An 11,483-nucleotide genomic window follows, 5' to 3' on the forward strand; every position below is an offset into this window, starting at 1 on the left:
TCAATGCCATTATGACCTCCACTACTAGGTGCATTCTACTATGTTGTTAATCAATGCCATTATAACCTCCACTACTAGGTGCATTCTACAGTGTTGTTTATTCATGCCATATTGACCTCCTTTATCAGGTACATTCTACTGTGTTTTTTTATCAATGCCATTATCACCTCCATTACTAGGTGCATTCTACTGTGTTGTTTGGCACGTACTCCATGTCTAGCGAGGGCCTTGACATCCCGTCACTGGACACTTTGGTCTTTGCAACACCACGCACAGACATTGTGCAGAGTGTAGGGCGCATCGTCAGACAGCACGACGACAAATGCGATCCACTGATTATTGATATTGACGACCAACACGCCACATTCAGGTGAGTGGCCGGGGCTACGTGCTTGCCTGTCCGCGTTAACGTTAAAATGTTTATACAACGGAGTACTGCTAAGGGCATGGGTTGTACAGTCTATGCGTGTGTTGCCAATAGTGGTTGCTATTTCGGACCGTGACCCCGAAATGTAGCGTGCTAGTTGAGGTGCAAGTTTACATAGGGGTTTGCACGGATTGCACATTTCCTTGGTAATACTACTGGCACTTAGTCTCTTGCTCCAGATTTACGCCATGATCCAAACCCCACTGTCATGCCTCTGTACCGTACATACAAAAACCATACGCCAAGTTGATTTTACTCACGCTTCTGTTGTAGAGCTGGCTGGAAGAAACGGCTGGTGTTCTACCGCAAGCACTCGTATGCAATCCAAGAGGAGTCCTATCAAACCCACCGGAACTCAAAAGACTCGAACTGCTCAAGTGTAAGTATAGTATTCTATGGGTAAACACTGTACCTTACCCAAGAGTAGACGTATCGTAGGTGCCTCCATAGGGGTAGCATATGCTCCAGGTCAACCATGTGCCCAGTCAATGACCTGTCAACACACATACATACTGGGTCTAGCCTGTACGGCCGTTGCCTGTCTGTGCGTGTGTTCGATGTATCTAACTGTGCTACTTACCATATCCGCAGTGGGCCAAATGATGTGCCCAGTCAATGGCCTGTCAACACACACACACACACTGGGTCTAGTCTGTACGGCCGTCGCCTGTCTATGCGTGTGTTCGATGTGTCTAACTGTGCTACTTACCATATCCGCAGTTGGTCAAATGACGTGCCATTTTTTTTTGGATCGCCTCCCACACCTTCGATCAGTGTGAGCGAGCATGGTTTGTGCAGGGTGTACGCTCCCCAATAGTCTTGCTCCCCAATAGTCTTGCTTCCCAATAGTCTGCTCTCCAATAGTCTGCTCCCCAATAGTCTGCTTCCCAATAGTCTGCTCCCCAATAGTCTGCTGTCCAATAGTCTGCTCCCCAATAGTCTTGCTTCCCAATAGTCTGCTTCCCGCATCTGTCCGTTCACATCAACGTGAGCTGGATGCTTCTCTTCGTTTGATAAAGTGTGGTTGTAACGCGCAATTTATACTGGCTTTCTGGGTGCACCCTACATACCTCGAATAGTGACTTGTGGTTCGACACCTTGTCTGGTACCTTTTGTCCTGAACGCTCATCTGGTTTGTCATGTGAGAACAAGAAGTTTCCATGAACTACGAAGAATATTTATTGGGCTTGGTGTGATCTGCAGTCACGACCCAGATGCCGTGTAGTGCTAATTGTTGCACTCGATTGTTAATACAGCAGTCGCTGACATCCAGAATGTGCGTTTATGGTTTTAGGGTGCGTCTTTGTGATGGCGTATAGTGCTATCATGATGCAGTTTTGCTCGCCAATCTCTTTTGCATGCGTAAGTGTGTGCTCGTAGGACCACTTCAGCCCTATTTACTGACGATAGTCTTTCTCCTTTAGCCCCATCTCTAGGTGTGTTCAAGCCAGAAACATGTCACCGAGCAAATTTCCAACCACACATGCCACATATTCTATTCTCACCCCCACAGTCCGAATCTTCTGGCGCAAGTGAATCGCTCGATGACGAGGATGAGTCATCGGACAGTGACGAGCTGACGGGCGCTCACCACCGCACACACACACACACGCGGCGAAACCGTGTGAGTGTTAAAGACACACTGAGGAGCACACCGGCGCAAGGTGGAGATGAACCTTGTGCAGCACAACAACGCGCCAGCACGAGAGAGAAACGGGGTAGAGCTGTTGTGAGTGAGCATAAGAGGGGTGGGTGTAACGAAGGTGGATATAGTCGAGCTGGAAATGGCTCGGGTGGGGTGGACAATGATGATGAGTCGATGGATGATGGCGATGAGAGCGCATTCATCAACGACGATAATGATGATCTGGACCAGAACAGTGATGGCAGCTACCATATCGGCGATGATGCCGCAAGTGATAGTATCAGTGGCCCGGTTGGCGAGAGTGGCGTAGGCTCAGTCGCCATTGGTGGTGAGCGTTTGGAGGGTGGCGCAGACGCGATGTGTCGCGATGAACCCGATCAGTTAAGAGAGGGCGACCTGCGGGAGGGGATTCACTCAGACGCCCAACAGCAGATAGGCGTAAGAGTGCGACGGAGAGGGGAGCGTCACAGGGTTGTTGGCGGAAGTCCTTGGGGCAATTCTGGTCCGGAGAGGCGGGATATAGGGGCGGATCAATTGGGTACACCACGCTCACGTACGCCCAAAGGTTCCGAGAACCACAATGAATATAGCGGGGCAAACCGGTCTGTAGACGCGGGGGGTACTTTAGAGGAGCCGAAGAGACAGCGGAAATGCAGGCGGAGACCTCGGCAAAAGGTTACAGGGCCCGATTCAGGTAGTGTATCTCGTGAACTTAGAATTGATTTGGGCATGCATGGGTTGGGATTTGGAATTTGGAAGGCACAGCTATGCACACATATATATATATATATCTTTTAGTTATATGCGCACACGCTAGCGGACCATCCGGTGTATCTTCTGTTCACTGTCACCTCAAGAGCGAGTACAATGGGACTGGGATCTGCTTCTGTGTACGTTCCTGGGGCTAACCAGGCTGTGTATGTTCTTTGACCTCATGTTCACGTCTACAGAGTTGCCGGAAGACGGTGCAGCCGACGAAAACATCCTGGATAGCGATGAGGAAAGCGCGGTACCATTTGGCGACCAATGGAAAGCGGCAGAGTCGTCCGACGACCAATGGAATGGTAGCGATAGTAGGGAATGTGATGACGTAGAAGACGACAAAAAAATTCAGCAAAGCGATAGCGATGCCAAGTCTACGGATAAGGAGGGAGATGATGGGGGTTGCTCCGATTCCGACTCGGCGGAGGAGAAGCACGTGACAAGTGAGTTGCGAATACTGACTATTCTGGAAACAGTGATGTAGCGTTGTGTGTGCGTGCTGTGTTGTGTTGTGTTCCGGGAGGGTGATTCGATGTGCCGGACCAGTGGAGTGAGGACGCTGTGGATGTATATCTCTGGGCAACTTTGTGTGTGAGGTCGATATTCGTTTACCCGATAGAATCAACTCACAGTTTGACAAACTAGATACCTGTCTGGAGAGGTGCGCTCGGCTATGTGGGCCACAGCACGAGTGCTCGACTACCTGATGGTTGTGTGTTTAGAGTTGCACTTTCAGAACTGTTGGGACATACTGCCTGAGGCCCAGTTCAGTGGCGGAGACTTGGGGCTGGTATACGTTTGGTGTTTCGTTTAAAGTGTCGTTGTGTAGTTTGTAGTCCGCCATACGCTTCCGATCGACAGAGGTATAGTTTTCTGGGACTGCTCATGGTGACTGTCAACCCTCATACAGGTTGATAATGTAGAGCACATGCCCATATTTCAATTACATACCCACTAAGTGCAAACACTGACCTTAGTTTCACTCGGGTTGTCGCGATCCTTCCGTATGGTTGCCAGTGCAAAGACCAGGCAAGTCACACACCCGTAGTAGGAGCAAACGTGCTGTGGCTTACAATGCTCGACGAACTATCACCAGCCTGATGGATTACAGAGCCAAGACTGAGGTCACTCCGCGAAGCAAGAGGGCACAAGGTGGCGCCCCTCGCGCGGTACTCGACAGAGGAAAGTGCAGCAACAAGGGGTCGAGCAACAGCACAGCACAGCATGTGGCGAGTGTATGTCAAGCAAGCCCGAGATATGATAGCAGCCATGGAAGCAATGCTGCCCTCACACAGTCCAGGGTCTCGGGTGGGATGGATTCGTTAGCCTCGGCAGCGAAAAGAAGGAATATGGACTCAGCAGGGAGTGATTTGAGCGCAGCTGACACACTACGTACGCACGAAACGAAACGAGCTAAGTTTGAGAAGGTTACTGACGATGGAACTACTGTGTCTAAGTTCTTCTAGATGATTCGAACTTTTATGTAAACCTTTAGGGGAACGTGGCGTGCTTCTAATCATCTCGAATATCGCCCATCTATTACTACGGCTGATAATATTTACCTCGGTCTACGCATGGTTGAACCTTATGGACGCGAGAGTTTATCATCTGATACCGCACACTATTTAACTAGGTTGTGGTGATTGCGCTGAGTTATAAATTTATCCCGTTTGAATAGATGCGAACATTGGTATCGGCATTGTATACCGAACTTAAGAAGGCCTCGCTATTTGAGTGTGCAACAAAATCTGCAGCGGTTGATTTTAGCCCTTCTCAAGAAGTTCGTGAGACGGCGCCATAAATAAAGGGTTATACCATTTCAGTTAGCTATATTCTGAATTTTTCAAGCATGTGCGTATTTGTGCATAGAGCCTGGGGCTGTCTAAAATCATTGTTGATATGTATCAGATTATATCAAGCTACAAATGAATTCGAGATCACGAGACCATTTTTGATTTGGTGTCTGCAATGATTGGAATGTCGGCGACTGTATATACGGCGAACGTTATGATTTTTATGATCATACCATATGTTGAAACCTTTCTGGTCTCAATCTCCAAACAATCATAGCCTTCTAAATGAAGCAGTATCTATTGATGAAAGAGTAAGCTATGCATGATACATCTAAGATACTGTACTGATCCACCTAAAAAACCTAGCAATACTAAAGAATCGCAGCAATGGTACGAAATCCTGTGACGACTATTTCGATGTTTATTTGGTGTTTAACTCTTGTATGATGGCAGCTTTAAACGCGGAATTGATGGTAACCTGAAGGAGAGTCCATGTAGACCAAGTGAATATTCCGCTCCTTCATCTCATCCAACATATCCTTAGTCAGGTGATTGATTCCTGGGTACTGGAACAACCAAAGAGGTTTCTGCGTGTACAAGAGGGACTCGTGTGTATCCACGTCCCACGGGTAGTAGTTGAACATAGACTCTATAATGTAAGCGTCAAACTCATTCACCACCGCGGGTTCATTAACGTAATACGACGGGTTCTTCAACGTGACCTTCAAGCCTATGGAGTGCGCAAACTTCACAATCTCCTGCATGTACGCCACATAACGCGGGTCGATTCGCTCTTTGTCGGCATAGCTCTTGGATTGAGTATTATTATCAGTGACACCGGTGGAAGGTTTTGCATTATCGGTGGAGATCATAGTAAAGCCCCTTTCTTTGTAGCTACTTATGATGTCCTCCATGATTGGAAGAACTTTCGGGATCAAATCATTTGTGTTGAAAAACCAATCCCCCCAGACATCACCCTCACTATTCTTGTCCTTATTTTGCTTCCAGGCGAGTGCTACTAACCTGTCATCAGGTGTGTATTCTGGGTTGACTGTCCCAACGCTCAGATATGCCATGATGTCGACGCTGTGGTCCTTGAGAGCCTTGGACACTCGCGCATCAGGAATAGAAGGATCTGCGAATATAATATCAGCGCCCGTACAGTCCGTATCCAGTGCGTGCTCACTGTTTGCCCACGCAAGATTGCAGATTATAGAGGTTTCTGCGTCTTTTCGCATGGGAGCAGCGGTAACAATCGAAGCCAGGATGGTAGCGGCGATAAAGATTTGCGTATTTAACTTCATTGTTGATTATGTCTTTGGATTGCAGCGTGTTTTGTCTGACTTGCAGTACCTCGGATATAAGGTACTTTATACGTTCCTAAGTGTCCTGTTGTGTTTAAAGGCATGCACTATTCTTAGACCTAACCGCAGTGAGCAGTCTGTATGTGATGTACACTGATGAGTAAACTGTTAACAGTTATTAGAAGTCTTCTTTACAGGGCAACTACTCTCATCCTCTTGACGTTATTAGTTCCAAACCTCTACAAGTTCCAGAGTCCAGCTATTTTTAATTATACAGTGCTATGTAGTGTTGTACATAAATAACTAATTTTACGCCTAATGCATAGTTGCATACTCTCTTGATTGTCCTTTATAAATAATATGAGTAAGTAATTACTCTTGTCAGTCCGGAATATATATCTAGTGTATTTATTTATTTATTGTTTAAAATTAACAAAAACAAAAATTTAAAATACACACAGACGCACAGAGTTGCACACTGACTGTCAGTCTGTCAGCAGTCACAATCAGTCAATCACAGTCCTCAGCATTCAGCAGTGAGCACAGAGCAGACTTGGGCAGCAGTATGACGTATGCAGTATCCAAAAATAAAACACGAATGCGATTGGCTAAACAGTTTTATATCGTTTTCTATACGTTCGTACTTCGACTAGGGTTGTGCTCGTTGCTCTGAAGTCTGAGTCTGTGACTCTGTGTTGTTGTTTTTTTGTTAATATTTATTGCAATAGTGGGTGAATTGAAAGTCTACTACGTTCTTGCAACAGAATTCGAGCAACAATTCATCATTTCATGGTAGTATACAATACACATTAGTGTTAGATATCTAAAGGAGTTAGGGGACTGGAGCAGAAACTTGTTCCATACCGGGTGATATGGGCAATTTGCTTGACCACACCACTGCCTTAGTAGTAATGCGATGAGGTAAGGGATCCATAGTGTTTATAATTGCAATTAATATAGGGTAGAGAGTGTGTCACTTTGTAGTAAAGTTAAAAAGGAGGCAGCTGGGGACCATAGCAACAAGGAATAGTAAGTTTGATCTGGACGTAGCCGGTCCGCCCCGAGATGGCGGTGGAAAGATGCGGCCAGGGAGGATTGCTAGGAGTATAGCATTTGGGTGTTGTTGTTGCGGGGGGTTTACAGTAAGTCCAATAGCAATAAATGGGAGTCTTTGGGAAATTCCTGTCATATCTAGGATTCTTCCAATAGGGATCCAGGCAAAGCCAAGTCTGGGCATTGTGTGAGGGGTTGTTTTTGCGGTGTGAGGAAGTATTTAAGGTGGGAGTGAATTACTGCTAAATGTATCCATTTGTCTTTGTCAGCCAACCACGAGGTTATGGAGTCTGTACCATGGTGGGTGGGACCTAGTAGAGTTTGAAGAATAGCGTTTAGGCAATTGGAGTGTGATGTTGTAGCGACGATGTCAGTGTGTTGCGGGCTTCGAAGACCACCAAGAGTTCCTGACCCATTAGTAGACATTGTGAACCAAAAAGTGTTGAAGTACCATAGTAGTTTGGTAAGAACGACTTGGGCTTGGTGCGACGTGAAGATTTTGTCCTCGTAGTTTTTATCAGTTGTGATATCTCTGTCGAGCAGTAGCATTTTGTGTGCACGTACTGCTGAGTGCTATTTGTCGGTCTGGGATCTGTAGTGATTTTGTTCTTTGTATTCATTGGCTTTGGCAGCCATTTGGATATATGTTTTGTGGGTAGGACCATGATAGGCAAGGCACGAGAGCTGGGCGTCTAGTGCCATCTGTAGCCGAATATCAGAGTGAAGAATTAACGATTTTAGGGATGTCTGCAAAAAAAAAAGGAGATGAGAGCTGAGACTTGAGAGTTGACTCTAGTTGAGACTCAGAGAATTGTCGTGTACTCTACTCTCTACTACTGGCTTGGTATGAGGTGGCGATGCAATTAAGCTGATCTACAACCCATACCAAGCATTTAACTCTGGCGTATGGTTTGTATCAGGTATCGCGGGAAGTAGTCAAGAGTCTTCTTCGCCAGAAGGACTCTATAATCGTGGTGATTGCAAATTGAAGAGAGTGAGGACAATAAATACATAAAAAAATTAAATTTCGGTGAAGACTAAGACATGTCTCAATACACACATATACGCGTAATATTAGGAATAAATCATTCTTAGAAAATTTTGAATTTTTTTGTGTATATACGTACAGTATATTATGGTATGGTGGAGGTGGCGACTGTAGGTGGCTCTTACAATGGTTGCCAATGCAGGTTGCTCGCATTGTAGGTGGCTGTTTAGGTGGCTCTTGCAGTGGTGGCATCAAGATTTCTCTTAGTAGAGAGCCTGCCTAAAGTCGAAACAGTAAACACGACCAGGCGACCACTAACTTCACACATAAATTTGTACCTTGAATTACTTACAATCATCATAGAACATCAATGAATCATACAAGTAAACGTCAAGATTTTAGTGTGTAGTCTGTGGATATTTATGTATTTGTTTGTCACTCTGTGACACTGTGAGCTGTGAGAGCGAGAGTCTGTGACCGTTTGACTGACTGACTGTGAACAGTGCGAGGCGAGTGAAGCAACTGTGGTCTGTGGACTGTGGGTCACTCGCAGTCACAGAGTCACATGAGACTCGGGTCTCCTTAGTGGGTACATAAAGGCTTTCTACAGAAGTTGAGAATTCAGAATTGAGATTTCATATTGTATTTCGCAACCCAACGGTAAAACAGATTTCAAACATTCTGAGATACTATAAACGACAAGAGTATAGGAGGCAAATGCTTGATTTGGAAGGCTAAATAAACAATAAGTGGTGTCAGACAAATAGCCTGATGGGCTGGCACAGTTCAGTTCGTGTTCTTCCCGTGTCAAATGATATTCTGAAATAGGCTATGTAATAAGTGGTGTTTGTTAGACAAATAGGCTGACACAGTGCAGCTCATGTTCTTGTCGTGTGATTTAGAAGGCTACGTAATAAGTAGTGGTGGTAGACAAATGGGCTGGCACAGTGCCGCTCATGTTCTTGTCGTGTGATTTAGAAGGCTATGTAATAAGTAATGGTGGTAGACAATTAGGCTGGCACAGTGCAGCTCATATTCTTGTCGTGTGATTTAGAAGGCTATGTGATAAGTGGTACTAAACAAATAGGCTGGCACAGTTCTGTCCATGTTCTTTCCGTGTGATTTGATATTGTTCCCGAGATTTTATTTTTTCACCCCTGTTCGGGCTGCTGTGACTCTAAGTCTCTTTTCCCTACCAGGATATTCTGTCAGTCAAGGTTCTACAACACTGATATACCGTATACCTCCGTATGTTTGTGAAGAAACAATATACGTTCAAGGCTATTTAACAGCAATCAGACCCAATTATACAAAGTGGAGTACTATCGTTGTTAGAGTACTATCATTGTTTTCTTCAGTGTATAGAAGTAGTCTGAATTGAATCGACATCCGACAGTCCAGATCCTTACCGCAACCGCGACAAAGGAGACTCTTGACTGATACAAACGGTTATAAATAGACTAGTTTTGTAGTATGTACATTTCGGGGCCTGCGTCATATTCACTGGCAGCATAATGATTTCCAATCCGGATTTCAGGGATGGGATAACAAACCTCAATCCACATACGGGAAAGTACTTGCACGAGCGTTTAATACGTTAAACGACGAGTGTACGCTACAGCACGGTTGTTGCATGGTCCACCTCCTGCAAACTCTGCAGGATCTGTATGTGGTCACTCCCAATCTGTTTGGCCAACTCTTTTCGCATACTCAACGACAACGACGAGAACTTGCTCAACAACTCTCCGTCTAACACATTCTTAGCCGCGTTCGACAGCTTCACCGAGTTTTCTTGTTTGATTAAGCGGAATGCCTTGGGGTTCAGGCCCAGATTGTGGTTGAGCTGTGATGTGAGCCGTGTCTGTATCATGTTCAGCCTTCGGTATAGTCTGTTAGCAGGGGCACAGCGGCGGTGGGTGAATCAGCGGAGTTCAAGAGAATAGAAATAGAATGCAAGTACGGGCTTGTGACCTTGATCAAATTTTATTAACGGTTAAGTACTGGTATATAATCATATCGGAACAGGTAGATAGACATTCACAGTATTAACAAGGGATCTCAAGAAATTACAAAGACTAAAAATCCAGATACTTTCGAATTGCTACATACTTCAACCCTTCCCAGGAATGTGCACTGATCTCTCTCTATATAAGAACTCACTCAAAGGCGTTTAAAAAGTGCGTATTCCGTGGTACAAGATTAAAGTACCAATAGATGCCCCGAATGGCTTTGCAACATCAAACAGAATATTCTCAAATGTCCTACTATTGACATTACATACCCCAACACGTAGGAGTATGAAGTCCTCGGGCTCAGGCCCAGAATAAATGCGAGACTCAGAAGAACGTGTAAGATACACGTGACATTTGTGCATTCTCTCAAATAAAAACAAACGTGTTGTAGCGTCAATCGTATTCGCGAACCATCCCGCCCATGCGGCGGTCTAAATATATATAACACACATGAAAGAGTTGATGTAGCATATAATCTACAAATGAAAGCCAACTAGATTTCTATCACCCAGAGGAACACCAACAAGTATGTGCAGTCGTTCTACAAAGATATATTTCAATAAAGCACAGCATACACATACTCCAATATACGAATGAGGGAATACGTGAATCACAACTAAAACCTTTCTGTATAACTTCTGAATGCGTATCAGAGCATAGCGTTCATTTGCCTTGTGCACATGTTTAACACTCCAAAGAGTATTTATATAGAACACAAGAATTCAGTTGCATACATATATATACAAATAATTTTGCTTCAGCAGCGTGATGCATATCAGGCCGATTCTTCCCACACCTCTGTCATTTCGCATACTTCAGTGTATACGTTTGGCACAAAATTGCATAGATACATACATACATTCATACATAATATATATATATATATATAAAGCATAGATACATACTTTTCATCGATAGGCTGTATATAACTGATGCTTCCATCCAGGGCTCCGCACACATTCACATGCCGGCGTTTTGGATATCTCGAACCTGGGGGTGGCCTCGCCTCCACTCGATTGATAGAACTTACTAAACTACCTACATGGATATCCACTTTTCTGATGAGCTTGGTACCACCAAGGCTATCCGGGTCTGCACAACGGTGTACAACCATATATGAGATTAATAAGATGTTATCGTCACGTCTATAGCCAACGTCTGATTGGTAATTTCCGTCCTAAAGCAAAAACAAAACATGCCGGTACGCGCAACGATTGAACGTCAATGACGGAACAACTGTGTGCAATGATGTGGAAGGCTCGACAGCACGTCAGAAAATGAACGCATGCAAGATTTCAAATCAACTGTGTGGTGAGAGAAACATATACAGCCGGAATATTAAAAGACAGCACGTCAGTAGATAAACGCATGCAAGATTTCAAATCAACTGTGTGGTGAGAGAAACATATACAGCCGGAATATTAAAAGACAGCACGTCAGTAGATGAACGCATGCAAGATTTCAAATCAACTGTGTGGCGAGAGAAACATATACAGCCG

At 44.8% G+C, this 11,483-nt stretch overlaps 3 protein-coding genes across 4 annotated transcripts; 1 reads left to right on the forward strand and 2 right to left on the reverse strand.

The window, feature by feature from the left end:
• Positions 1-212: 212 nt before the first annotated feature.
• Positions 213-4,647, forward strand: SARC_10835 (the record flags this gene model as incomplete). Of its 2 annotated transcripts, none has more annotated exons than XM_014295104.1 (5): positions 213-370; positions 701-806; positions 1,941-2,766; positions 3,023-3,277; positions 3,852-4,647. In XM_014295104.1, 5 exons carry the CDS (start codon positions 213-215, stop codon positions 4,298-4,300), a joined length of 1,794 nt encoding a protein of 597 aa, XP_014150579.1. In that variant the 3' UTR covers positions 4,301-4,647. The 2 variants fall into 2 exon arrangements, with proteins under 2 accessions (XP_014150579.1, XP_014150578.1); XM_014295103.1 differs by having other exon boundaries at positions 3,931-4,647.
• A 386-nt stretch (positions 4,648-5,033) lies between these two features.
• SARC_10836 (hypothetical protein) lies at positions 5,034-5,945 on the reverse strand. The gene has a single exon (XM_014295105.1). The coding sequence runs from the start codon at positions 5,929-5,931 to the stop codon at positions 5,083-5,085; it is 849 nt and encodes a 282-aa protein (XP_014150580.1). The 5' UTR covers positions 5,932-5,945; the 3' UTR covers positions 5,034-5,082.
• A 3,151-nt stretch (positions 5,946-9,096) lies between these two features.
• SARC_10837 (hypothetical protein) lies at positions 9,097-11,098 on the reverse strand (the record flags this gene model as incomplete). Its single annotated transcript, XM_014295106.1, has 2 exons — positions 9,097-9,861; positions 10,890-11,098. The coding sequence occupies 2 exons, from the start codon at positions 11,096-11,098 to the stop codon at positions 9,588-9,590; spliced, it is 483 nt and encodes a 160-aa protein (XP_014150581.1). The 3' UTR covers positions 9,097-9,587.
• Positions 11,099-11,483: the final 385 nt, after the last annotated feature.

Source organism: Sphaeroforma arctica (assembly GCF_001186125.1).
Source record: "Sphaeroforma arctica JP610 unplaced genomic scaffold supercont1.1409, whole genome shotgun sequence".
Classification (NCBI taxonomy): domain Eukaryota; class Ichthyosporea; order Ichthyophonida; genus Sphaeroforma; species Sphaeroforma arctica.